Source organism: Cydia strobilella, chromosome 6 (assembly GCF_947568885.1).
Source record: "Cydia strobilella chromosome 6, ilCydStro3.1, whole genome shotgun sequence".
Classification (NCBI taxonomy): Eukaryota; Metazoa; Arthropoda; class Insecta; order Lepidoptera; family Tortricidae; genus Cydia; species Cydia strobilella.
This window is the reverse complement of record NC_086046.1, coordinates 5945246-5959411: the sequence shown is the minus strand read 5'-3', so window position 1 is coordinate 5959411 and position 14166 is coordinate 5945246. Positions and strand designations below refer to the sequence as shown.

General features: G+C 36.1%; 1 protein-coding gene across 1 annotated transcript; it reads right to left on the bottom strand.

Moving 5' to 3' along the window:
* Positions 1–5605: 5605 nt before the first annotated feature.
* On the bottom strand, positions 5606–8305 carry LOC134742323 (uncharacterized). Its single transcript, XM_063675372.1, has 3 exons — positions 7978–8305; positions 7757–7811; positions 5606–7472 (listed from the first exon to the last, which is right to left on the bottom strand). The coding sequence occupies exons 1-3, from the start codon at positions 8303–8305 to the stop codon at positions 5618–5620; spliced, it is 2238 nt and encodes a 745-aa protein (XP_063531442.1). The 3' UTR covers positions 5606–5617.
* Between the last annotated feature and the right edge of the window lie 5861 nt (positions 8306–14166).

The window sequence follows — 14166 nt, the reverse complement described above, 5'->3', positions numbered from 1 at the left end:
TATGAAATTTTAAGCGAATTAAACATTTACATGCACCTAATTCGCGTGTTCGTTATATACCTACTGAAAGCGACTATACAATCGTTAAGATTTTAAAATGCTTTTGTCAACACACTTGCTCAAAACGACGTTTTTATTCCACCGACTTTTGGCTCATAATCCTAGATATTAAACACGCGTGCTTTTTCAGTATATTATAACACTCGTGCTTTTTCATTATATTAGGTAACTGATTGCTGATTGGACTGGCGGGCACTGGCGCCCCCCGACCGCCTGCCGCGGCCCGGCCGGCCCGCCCGCGGCCGGGGCGAGGGGCGGCCGGCAGTATGACAGATGCAAGACTGCATACTAACTGTTTTAACAATTCAAATTTGATTAATATGAAAGTTTCTTTTTTTTTCTCGCAAGTGTGTCTTTCTTATTGCGCGCTCGCTTACAGCTCGCGCGCACAATATCGCCTCGTGTGTAGTGTCCAACCTAGCACACTTGTATCACAATGTACTATAAAAGCATAGATGGCACATTTATCTTATTTATGATTGATCGATAAGTGATAACGCTCACGGGTACTCATTTGAGTCTATCAATGATTTGTTGCTTATCCGTTACCGTAATTGACGTCATTGTGAAATATATATATTAAGACATAGGTAAAGAAAAACATTTTTTATATAAGTAAATTCATTGGTACTAATTAACGGATGTACTATTTATCAGAAGACTGTACTTAATCGTTTAAAACATAGGTAGTGTTAGGTTAGAAAAATCTCCACGTAATCGACAAGATGTATGTGTGAGTGTGATAAATAGTATATTAGGAACCACTTAGTTTATTTCATAACTTTACTGCATACATTGTGTGATAAAAACCCTCAAGCATCATCTGTTGTTATCATTATGTTGAAAAAATGTAAGGTAGATCTTTTAAGTATGTCTAATACTAAAAATGTGAAACAATAAATAGATTACACTAACTAGGTACCTACTAAAATAACTTTGGATAGTCAGGATGATAAAATCGTAAAATTTAAAACAATATAATTATTTACTTATATATTTATTACATCCAAACAAAATGAAGAAAAATATCAAATAGCGTACAATAAACAATTGGGTACTTTATACAGATACCTATAGAATAACTCAGGTACTTTATACACGTATCAGATACCCATAAAATATGTTTTACGGTTGTTAGATTATCAAAATGATTCCAACAGGCCAGTAATTTAAAAAAAAACGTTTACTAAACGCTTCAAAACACTTTAAAAGAAATGTACCTATGTGCAAGTAGGACCTTCTTCCTTCTCCCGTTGGGACTTTCATACACGTAAGCTTTGGATGCCAAATATCTAAACATCATATAAACTTTCACATCTGTAATATTAATAAGATGAAAAATCAAACACATGAAATAAACAAACTATACTAATCATAAAATATACAATAATCATGGCGGAATTGAAACCTATATAATATTTTGAATTTCGTAGCAATAGCCGGTCAGATAATACCAAAGCTTTTAAAGCGCTTAGATTTTTTCCGTAAATACAAATTTTAATCGGAATTTAATTGCATTCTCAATGTACTATTAAACCCACATCACGTGTCCGCGTAATCTCATCGTACACGCATTTCTCATTAGCGATAAACATTAGCGGTGCGTGGTGGTACTTTATCTGCCAATCCTAGCAATGTCACTGCCAAGTGCATTGTTCTAGCCCCGCCGGAAGGCAGGGTTGCCAATTATAATACAGCAGGTTTCGAACCTATTGTTAGCGACATTGTACTTGTTAAGAATATTTATTTTTGGCAGCTATTGATAAGCGGTTGTAAATGATCATAATTATTGTGTGCACTTCCCGTGTTCTTTTTATATATCTACAATTGAAACACTTTCATTGAAACTGCATTGTGCACACCAGCCAATAGCAATTAAGATTAAATTATTAACTCTTACATTACTTCTGGCAAACAATTCTAATTCGATATTTTTACATTGTTTGTTAGTATATATAGGTAGTAAATTAAATTAATTTTTAACAAGCAGAAACGTCCGCGAACGATGCTATTAAGCTTAGAATAAATTAAAAAGACCCATATGGTAGGAAGATTTGATGACTATGGGTGAAGTCTTGGTGGCTCAGTTGAGTCAGTTGGCAGAGCGCTGGAGTATCGATCCAGCGGCCGTGAGTTCAAGTCTCACCCAAGGCAGTAATTTTTCCACTTTTAAATTTATACGGTAAATTTTCGATAAGAATGCAATGTTATGATACTGTCAAGCGGCTCTGATTATGAAATCGAAGAACACATACATATTAGATATGACTAGAAATTTCATACTCTTGGACACCCGCGCGGATAGTCACCACCACCAAGCAGGAAAGATGAATTAAACTGAAACATAAATTGTATTTTAATTTCAAAAACATATTACTTATAAAATAACGTAGCCTAAGATGACGAATAGGTAGACGTAACAAAGATAAACAAGTAAAAAATAAGTAACAAGTAAGAAAGTAGTAAGTATAAGTGGATAAGTAAGTGCTTTTTTTATTATATATTCAGGTACTTGTACAACAAAAACTATTGGATGCATTTTAAAACTATCCTATGGGGAAAGATCCCCGGGCTTCAAACTATCTCCATACCACCTAAATCGGTTCAGCGGTTTAAGTGTGAACAGGTAACAGGCAGACAGACAGTTACTTTCATATTTATAATACTAGTAGGGATAAATTACTCATAATGCTACTAGGGAAGCTGCTAGAATTGACTTAGCGAGATAGAATAGGGTATTTGACTGTATTTTTAAAATAAGTTATTTTACACCATGCATGAAATAACGCACCATAGGAGATTATAGAGAAACGTAGACAGCAGTTATTTTAGACATAATTTCTATTTTAAAATTCGTATAAAACTATAATGAGTAAGTAATTTGATTGTGACGTCACATGCTAGTGTTTCATATAAATTCCATAGTAGCAAAATCGTTTTGACAGTTCGAAACAAGAAACTGATTTGACTAGTAGTCAAATACCCTATTGGCTGCTTAACATTGCTTACAATGCTGTTTTTCGTTGAACGGCACGTATCGTATTACCAATTTAAAATAATGAAAATCACTTGAAATAAAACTATGAAAACGGATTATATCGCGTATATTGAATTTATAATACATCCCGACGTTCCGAACCCTTTACAGCGTTCGTGGCCAACGGGAGACTGAGGAAAAATTACAAAGTGCAAAAATACCCACATACTAAAATAATGAACAATCATAGACTACAAACTTTAAGGCTGGTTGTACATGCAAAATCGGTTCATAAGGCTAGTTATACACTACAATTATTTTCAAGTAAAGATATATATATACGCGATAAAAACTACTTTTGCATGTACAACCAGCCTTAAAGTTTGTAGTCTATGATTGTTCATTATTTTAGTATGTGGGTATTTTTGCACTTTGTAATTTTTCCTCAGTCACCCGTTGACCACGAACGCTGTAAAGGGTTCGAAACGTCGGGATGTATTATAAATTCAATATACGCGATATAATCCGTTTTCATAGTTTTATTTCATGAGTAACTATCGCGGTAACCGAAGACAATATTTTGAAAATCACTTGACTTCAAGCAAAATATAATAAGTTACTTTAAGCCTTTTAAAATGTCTTACGTCTCTCTACTCTCTTATTATAGGCTTTCTCATTTTTATTGTCTAAGATAGAGAAAGAACGGCCACGTTATATTGTTTCCAGTGAATTCAAATTGATGTCAGAAGCAGCTGTGTACGATTGATTCACGATGCATGCGCTTACGCCGGCCCGGTCACCTCGTCTCATGACACATTGTCGAAATAAATATGCTGCGAAACATCTGCGCTTACCATTCTACTGAAAATAGACTTACCATTTTGACTATAAAATACTAACGTTAATAATTATTTACTATTTAGTGACCGTTAGACTTAAAAATGCAAAAACACAGGAATCAGAGTATTCTGAACGGATTTCCGTGAAATCTTTTGCATTGTAGTGACAAGTTTGGGTGACAATTAATTGCCAATTTAAAAAATAGTAGGTACTTTGTATGGAGAAATTTCAAAATGGCCCGAGTGCGCTGGAATTTGGCACACAGGCATTAAAATGATCTACCAATTATTATTTTTTAAATCATAGATGGCGGCGGTTATAAATCAATTTCCAAGTAATTTTGGCTTGGAGGCCAAATACCGACCCCAAAAAAGCCCAGAACCTTCATCGTGAGCGGCTTTTGCAAAAATTATATCAATTTATTTCTACAAAAATAATAATATAACAATTCAATAATAACTTACGACTTGCCTAGTCAAAAAGTCTTGTCCCCGGTGCAAAGGTACCCATCACACTAGCCACCACGTTACCACGTTGAATGGTGATGGACAAACTTTACACCAGGTACAAACCCGCGCGGGCAAAAAGCGCTGGTGGCCTAGCGGTAAGAGCGTGCGACTTGCAATCCGGAGGTCGCGGGTTCAAACCCCGGCTCGTACCAATGTGTTTTTCGGAACTTATGTACCAGCAGGCCTCCTTCACTCGCTCAAGGCCACGTGCTATATGCCTACCGCTCGGCGTATCGTCGACGATATAATCGACAGAGGGCCGCCGAACGCCCGCCTGAGCGCTCGCACCGCACGTTTCCCGCGCTTACGCTTCGAAATGCCGAAACCACGTAATTATTGTGCAGTAGATGGGTGTAAAAGTCAAAAAACAAAAGAAAATTTGTCGTTTTTTTAGGGTTCCGTACCCAAAGGGTAAAAACGGGACCCTATTACTAAGACTCCGCTGTCCGTCTGTCACCAGATGATGTATTTCTGTTGCCGCTATAACAACAAATACTAAAAAGTACTTCATTCATTTCCGAGAGACGAAGAAAGATGAGTAGTATTTTAAATCTATCTTTATGAATTTTTCACTATTTATTTCTTTGAACATAAGTAGATAAATCGTAAATTAAGGAGTTTTTTGAGTCAGGTATTATAAGTGTTGTTTTTAAATATTTGATTGACTAATATAAAATATGGTTGATTCGCAACATTCGTTTTATTACAATAATAACATAAGTAACAATACAACCCTAGCGCATTCTTACGATGACGCGTTGGCACGTGGCTCGCACGGCGAGCAAGGCAGTCTCGACTCTTTGTGCGCGTACTTATGGTACATTTCTTCTTGTCCTGAGCAGCAGGTATTATTATTAAGATTTTGTAGGCTATTATAGCGTAGGTATTTTCGCTTTTGTATCGGAATGATGTATCTGTTACGTAGTAACTATTTATTAATCTGTGGTACCAGTCGCTTTTCGGTGAAGGAAAACATCGTGAGGAAACCGGACTAATCCCAACAAGGCCTAGTTTCCCCTCTGGGTTGAAAGGTCAGATGGCAGTCGCTTTCGTAAAAACTAGTGCCTACGCCAATTCTTGGGATTAGTTGCCAAGCGGACCCCAGGCTCCCATGAGCCGTGGCAAAAATGCCGGGATAACGCGAGGAAGATGATGACAAACCCGCGCGGGCGTCAGACCCGGGCCCCCTAATTCGACGTCCCACTTGCCTAATTGCTCTCTAATAAGAAAATTAAGAAACACTGACAGGTTCATATTCTAAATTCTGACTAAACGGATCACTGATGCTAACGATTGGTATATCATCTTCAATTGAGTAATACATGTGATCGCTATTACTTGACAACGAAACCGATACTTCGGAGCTAATTATTGATACCGTAGCATAATGACTGTCAAATCGTTCATTAGCATGTTTCAAGCGCCAATCCGCTAGTTGCTCTTCAGTTGGGTGTAACGCGGAAATATAGCTTGGAGCGATACTATGGCAACTTCTCACGGAACCCGACCGCATGAAATCATGATGTAAAGATGTCGGTATGTCTGGAAAATCTTTGGAATTATTCAAGAAAGTGTTGCTCTGAACTCCACGTAAAGGTACCTTCGGTGGCAACACCAAGGCATCCACCGTTTTATGCTTCACGAATAGCAGTCTTTTGCTTCCTTTCAATAGAAACGGATATTTTCGAATAAGCATGTACAGTGTGAAAGCCCCAAAGAAAAGAGAAGCAAGTGCTATTAAAGGAAATAATATCAATCGTGTTATAAAAGAAGAATTACTTGTGTTATTCCACGAAACATCAATACAATAAGAACTTTCTACAGTACCCGATTTAAGATCTACAGGGCAAAAAGTATACTCATTATAAATATCGATATTATAAAGTCGAAGTGTGTCTGGCAAGACGTTTACACAAAATACTTCATTCGCACATGAATTTCGATACCAAATAAGCCCATGACCTTCAGTTCTTGATAAACTTAACTCGACCATTGTAAAATTGTCTCCTATAAGAATTGTAGCCGGTTTGACCCACAAACTTTCTTTTGAAGTATTATTATAATAGTCCGACAACGTAGAATAACCTTGAGAAAGAGAGTTGACGACATTCACTGCGCATTGATAGTTGTGAAAAGGTGATACCACTTTTGACGTAGAGTCTGGAGAAGTTTTTGAGACGCACATAAATTTATCTATGCTTGATTCTTCATTTTCAACAGTTTTACGTTGCATATCAACAGCAACTATTTGTTTTGGTTCATTTTCTTTGCAATGAGCAACAAATTCATAAAACGTTTTTCCTCGCACAGATTTGGGAGAGTTGCAAATAGGATCTACCAATAGTATACCACGTGCAGTTAATCGTCTTAATTCCCTGTCCGAGCAATCACAATGCCACCAATTTTCTACCAGATTTAATTTAACTTTTGGCGTGGAAGATGACGTCATGATATTAAATAGACCCGGTTCTATGCGGTTTAGGAAATTATTATTTAAATTTAAATATTCCAATTTAACCAGATTGTCAAATGTTCCCGGTTCTATATAAGAGATTCTATTGGAAACGAGGTATAGTGACTTGCAATACCTCAATCTGGTAAAGCTTGTGTTTCCTAAATTGGCACCGAAGTCGTTTCTAGATAAATCTACCCAGGTCAGCATAGAAAAACTCGCTAATTGTGAGGACCCTGTGAGATTTTCCGGATTCCAATAGCCACTCTCTACTACTGTTAATGTTGATAAAGTTTGGCTCACTGCAGACAGAAAATTTTCTTGCATGTCAATAATGTTGCATTTCTTTATAAAAATGTTTTCTAAGTTTGTGAGTCCTAGCAATGCGTATGGACTCCACGATGTTATGGTTATTTCTTCTAACATTAGTAGTCTCAAATTTCTTGCAAAGGCAGCGGAGAAGGCATTTTGTGGGATATCATGAAGATTTCCACGTATGATACCGATTTCAACCACCACTGGCCGTAGTCTTGTAAGCCAGTTCTGTGGCAGTGATTCATTAGTAAAACGGGGTTCCATCAAAGTCAAAAATACACTGTGACAATTCACCTCTGCAGCCTGTGAAAAAAAAATCCTGTTATTTGAAAGAAAAAAAAATTTGGTTTAAAATGTAGTAAATTTATTCATACACTATTTAACATACTTTGAGATTAGTTTCAGAATGATTCCACTTTGAACATAAATTAAATTCATTCAGATAACAAAAAAAATACACATTATTTATAAAAAATATTTTGATTTGAATATCACACTGCTACATGATAAAACACACACACCTAGCGAACCCGCATGGAAATTTTGAAAATAATACAAAAACTGAATTAATTTTTTTTTAATATAATTATCGATCCTGCTCACAAAATTTCACGAGAATCAGGTGGAAAATGCGACCTGTAAAGAACAGCTGGACACTCTAAAAACCAGATATACGAAAGCAAGAGGTCAACTGCTGTTAAAATACATTTTTTTTTAATTCCAAACTACCTAGGCTTTTGTTCATATACGTCCATCTTAACTAATCTCGAAGTATCTCTCATTTATTTGAATTCCTACGTTTCAATAAAAAAAGACGCTTAGACTATAACATACCATAATACCCAACACAATGTCGTCCTCATATTCCTCGTAAAATGGTGCGCCATCGCAGTTGACACGGCAACCGGAGAGCTGACACCGTGACTCAGCAAAGTTCGGTTTAGTTTTGGTAGTGTTAAATGCGACGAATAAGATCAAGATGAAGCTCGTGACGGTGAAGGCTCCGCATACTATGTGAGTGAAAACTTGGAGCCATCCACGATTGCACGAAGTGTTCCTTAAAAAAAATTTAACGTTTTTAAATTTTGCACCAGACTCGAAAACTTTTTGTAAATGATTTAGCCGATTGAGGTACTTACATGTTATAGTCATATTTGAAGATGTGTCACCTAATAAGCAAAACTACTCTACGACAAACGATTTGATATGATCATATGACATCGTTTTATTGAACAATTTTGCGAGATTGCATGATGTGAACTTGTAACAATTAAGCTTGTTATTCCTACTGTACATAGTACATATTTAATATACAGTGTGGAAAAAAATAATGGGCCCTATATAAACAAATAAAAAAAATTCAATAAAAATTAAAAAAATTAAAGAATGCCCTTTAAGTAAAATGCGCTAACTTAAAGTTTTAAGGTATACTTTCCCTCCAGGGCCCATTTTTTACCACACACATAAACGACATATAAAGTATTCATCGGGTCGCTCGGGGTAAAGAGCAGCATTATATGAAGTCCTTCGGTTCTTCATATTTTCTCGCGACCACACTTATTGCGCTTGAATATTAAAAATTTATGTTTGCACGCCGACAGTTAATTAAAATGTAGTGAAATATTTTGATTAGTGTTAATACAATACGATATAATACAGATACAATAGCTATTAGGTATTACGAGTACATCGAAAATTTCCTAATTAAGTAATTTGATTGCCTTGCGTTTTTCATACCCGTTTACTTACCTTATACCAGCTATGATTTCTCTGCTAGTTTTCGCAAGAATATTATTCGTCGGTACTTGCATTATACACACGGAAATACCATGAATATTTCGGATGGAAACTGAAAAAATTTCTTAACACATAAAATTCAATTCTGAAATATAACAGGTTTAACCAATGGAGAACACTGACCTCATAGAAAGTTTGATCACACTGGGGTGTTATTACACATTTTGTTATCCGTGCTGAGATAAAGAGTACAATAAAGTTATATCAACCCATTAGCGGTCATGTAGGGATTAGGATGACAAACAGTAAAGTGATTAAACGACAAAATTTACGCAGGAGGTTTATTCTGAACGTAATAACAGGTTATAAATTTGATTTAGATTTAATATGGATATGATCTGTCAGTGCCAAAAGAGACGAGAGAATTTTCTTTATTTGCCTTGCTGTCGCTCTTCCATATTCGTGCAAAAGAGAGCTAATAACGAAATTTCGCGGTAGGCCCTCTGTTATTACAATCAGAATACGCAGCCATGTAGGTAAGAGTACTAAACATCCGTTATTTTATGTCGAATATTGATGCGTTTTTTGTTTTAATGTTACGAGTTTGTATAAGGTAATTATTTCATTTAGTTTGAATGAAAGGGTTCCAGAAGACTTGCCCAGTTGGGAGACTGAGACTAGAAAACTGCCAAAATATTTAACATACATATATATTTTATAACACTTCATGTATCGATTTCGGATGCCCACTGAATTATTTTAATTATTTTCGAATTTTAAAAGATATTTTCAATTGAATATATTTAAAACCAATCAGATATCAATATAAAATTTTAGACACACGAACCTAACTATATAAACTTGATTAGGTAGTTTGGACCTTTCTGGCCGTAAAATAGTCCGGTTCTCTGTAACAGCGGTATCAATTTCAAGTGATCAGAAACATGTTTGTACAGTGTCTGAGATCAAACCTGAGGTGTCTGAGAAGTTCTCCTTTGTGCGCGACCCCGGATAACCTGGACCCTGCGGCGGAACAACTATACGCGCCCTCTACTTTGAGTACAGACCACAGAATAATTGCCAGACGGTGCAATTTAAAGTACAGTAAGCATCAAAGTAACGGATCAGACTACGCGCCAGAAGTATCTACCATTTTCTAATAGCTTAGCAAATAGATCAAGTCCCTGTATTATTAGGAACAATTAGACTTTAACAGATATTTCAGAAGCGAACTGTAATAATACTTACATAAAATAAATTGATACATATATCTCTATTTAGAAAAGAATTGCAGGATAGTAGATACTTTTGGAGCGTTGTTTCAACAGAGAAAATAAGAAGAGGAAAAACAGGAGCCATTGGTGGAAGCAGCCCGTAGTTATTTAGACTATGATGAAGACTGGATACAGTGCTCCAGTTGCTACGGGTAGGCGCAGGAAGCATGTACTTGACATTCCAGAATGTTCAGAAGATTCCCCAGTAGCATTAATACGGCAATACGTCGCTGACGTCATTATGACGTAATAATGCCTTCATTATGACGTCGCTGACGTCATTTTGCTACCTGGGTTATTACTAAAATACTGAGTGATACTGAAATATGTATTGAACATCTTGTAACTTACCTATGTTGAACAAATAAATCTTTGAATCTTTGAATCTTTGAATGTTTTTAAACCGTCCGGTGCTATGGTTCGAAATGTAGTCCGTCCGGTACTAGATGCCTCTTGCAAAGAATGAGTTTTTTTTTTCACTAAAGTTTACTTGTCGTTTTTGAATTAGTTTATGTAGAAGTTGCATTTGTGTTATTTTATTTTGATTCTAAAGTTTGTTGACTATAAAGTAAATTCGTGAAAAAAAAATTTTTTTTTCTAAAACTTTATTTCCTTAAAAAAGGCTTAGGCACTGGGGGACTTTCCCCTATATTCAAAACTCATTAATTCTAAATTCAAACAGTGTTATCATTGTCAACAGTGTATTTACCACGGAACGAAAACTACTGGGTAGGTACTCAAATGCTGTCAAGATTGACCACTGATAGATATTTTTAGATTTGTTATATGTATTTAAGTAAAATTATTTTCGAACTAACCTTTGACATTACGTTCGACATTAGGTAGTTCCCTTGGTAAAATTATATCATAATTTTTTTAAATATTGAATGTATACGACAATCCATCGTATATTTTATAAATCAAAATTTAGATAAGGTTCAAACGTTTTTTTTTCTGATATCATCCTATACTCGTAGGTATTACGCAGTGATTACCTTACCTTTCGAGTAAATTGCAACCCAAGCGACGGATGTAGCTTTTTTTTCCTTCTTTTCCACGAGCATAATAGCCTTTAGGTAGAGCACTGGTGGCCGGAGCTAAATAAATCAGTGACAAGCCCTTCGTGTGAGGTAATAAACATGATTAAACATGAACTTGTTCTTTATGGAACAGCCTGATGTGTATAAAACACTATCGTCTCGCGTAGTGTTCGTGATTTTAGAAAATGTATGTAAGTGTGGTCTGATAGCAAATACCCTGTAGACTAATTTTTATTGAACAACAAATATTCTCTTTTTAAACGTCTCGTGTGAAATTGTCAAAACGCTTAGACTCAGTCTTTTTATATTCAACTGGTTGTTTGAAAAATAATTACTTCGTCCCCTAATTTTTAGATATTTATTAAAATTTCTTGAAAAGCGTGACCGTGAGCGACAGGGATATTAGGCAGGCCGTATGCTTGTTTGCTACCAACGTGGTATATATAAAAAAGTTATGATTCGAACCCGGGATCGTAGTAGCTTCGTAGACACTAGATACCGACTAAAATAGGAGGCCGTCAAAGATCCCTTGAATATTACGTTAAGTAATCGAATTTAGACAGTCATGACTTTTTTAATACGCCGTAAAATTAGTTTTCATCGCACTCGCTCAGTAAATGTGGAATTGCACGCAGGCTTAGCGGGAACTATAGAAAAAGCGTTTTCCCTAGGGAGTTATGAAGTTTCTAGTATTATAATTAAGAGTTTTTTGTCTTTATACTTCATTCTTGTATCGCAAGTGTGATGAAAATCATTGTGTGTAATTCGGGGCGTAATAATATTGCAAACTCGAGTCTATAAATCGCTCCGGCAAGCAGTCGCGATTTAACTATACTCTCGTTTGCAATATTGAACTTACGCCCCATGTTGCACAATGTACTATTTCAAATCACCAATTCGAAAAAGGGCGTTATCTTCCCTGCTAGGAGGGATTAAAGTGGCACTTTTCTTCCCTGCTAGGAGGGATCAAAGCAACACTTTTCTGTTCTAGGACACTATTTTTACAGTTTTGGCACATTATTTTTTAGCTTAAGTAATGTTTTTAAACATCATAGTTACCTCATAGGTGCAAGATGTGAAAAGCAGTATGTGTCACATGGTAGCAAAATTATTTCCATCTTGGGCGTAACACACTTGAATCCCTTACTACGCTCAGGATTCTGCTTTATATTATAGAATCCTTCGCTTCGTTTAGGATTCAATGTACGCCCTCGCCGTAAATATGTAATTTTGCTCCGACACAATCTACTAATTATTATCATTAAGTAGGTACCTATACCTAGTACCTACTTACATCATTTTACTAATAACGAAGGGGTGAGTTTTAAGATTCAAGATTCAAAAACTTAATAATGTCATGAAAACACATTTTCAGCAAGCTGATATTCGATATTTGTGAAATAGTATGAATGTGCCTCCGCATGAGCGTTCGCTATTTTCCCGTCTTTTATATTATTCGTTGTCGTCACCACACACTTCACACCTATTTTTTTTAAGTCATGTTTTAAAGCGTATTCATAATTCCTTCCGTCTGAAACTAAAAAAACCGGCCAAGTGCGAGTCGGACTCGCGCACGAAGGGTTCCGTACCATTACGGAAAAAAAACAGCAAAAAAAATCACGCTTGTTGTATGGGAGCCCCATTTAAATATTTATATTATTCTGTTATTAGTATTTGTTGTTATAGCGGCAACAGAAATACATCATCTGTGAAAATTTTAACTGTCTAGCTATCACGGTTCATGAGATACAGCCTGGTGACAGACAGACAGACGAACAGACGGACGGACAGATGGACAGACGGACAGCGGAGTCTTAGTAATAGGGTCCCGTTTTTACCCTTTGGGTACGGAACCCTAAAAACGTGTTCACAACAAACCAAGAACAAGCGGGCATCTCGCTCGTTTTTGCCCAGAACATGCAAATTGTGGAATGAGCTACCTTCTGAGGTGTTTCCCTTGCGCTATGGGGTTCTTCAAGAAGCAGGTATTTAGGGTTCTCAAAGGTGGGCAACGCATAAGTGGCTCCTCTGATGTTGCTTATGTCCATGAGCGGCGATGACTGCTTTCCATCAGGCGGCTCGTCTGCTCGTTTGCTTCCTATTACATAAAAAAAAACTGTCCCGTATTTGGCAACCGCAGTAAATGAAGCGCTTTTTTACTCTAGAATTTACTTTTTTCACGAAGCCATGTATTTTCTCGTGACGTTAAAATTACAACCTATTGTTTGTTTTATGTAGAGTACATGGAGATTTTCTACGTGCTCTGTTGTATGTTTAATTACAATATTCCGGCGTTTCATATGAGCCTATTTAAATGAAAATATGTATTCTTTCGTTTTTTTAATGCACTACATTTTAAAAATGCACTGCGCTTTTTGTTATAATGTTGATTGATTACTTTTTCAAAAATAAAAGAAGTGAGAAAAAATGGTAAGTGCAATACTAGTCACGAAAAGGGATAATTAATCTTTATTTATTTGTCATCTAGTCATCTACTATTACATTCTAGTTCAGTTACACGTGTTCTGTGAAACAAATCAAATTATTTTTATTATGGTACATGGTATATTAAGGGCAGTAAGAAGGAGATAAGCAAATGTGATGAAAAACATTTTGAATTGTGTTATTTTAAAGAAATAGGTTCTAAGACATCAGGTTTTAAAAGAAATTAATTAAGGCATGTTCCTTACTAAAACTATGCCATTTGTATGTAACCTTAATTAATACATTAGTGAAATCAAATCGGATTATTTCCCGTATATTGAATTTATAATACATCCCGACGTTTCCAACCCTTTACTTTACAGCGTTAGCGGTCAACGGGTGACTGAGGAAAAACTACAATGTGCCAAACTAAAACTCACACCCTAGAACCTAAATGGTCGCATACTGTGCGGTTTAAGAGGAATTTCCTCCCGCGGCGCTCCGACTGTGGAATGAGCTCCTTTCCGAGGTTTTCCCA

Excerpts from the sequence above, each read along its gene's own strand:
- LOC134742323 (XM_063675372.1), bottom strand. The coding sequence starts at position 8,305 with ATGACTATAACATGTAAGTACCTCAATCGGCTAAATCATTTACAAAAA. Across the intron at positions 7,812-7,977 it reads GGGTATTATGGTATGTTATA|AGTGTCCAGCTGTTCTTTAC; the intron begins GTCTAAGCGTCT and ends TCTGGTTTTTAG. Across the intron at positions 7,473-7,756 it reads CCTGATTCTCGTGAAATTTT|GATTTTTTTTTCACAGGCTG; the intron begins GTGAGCAGGATC and ends TTCAAATAACAG.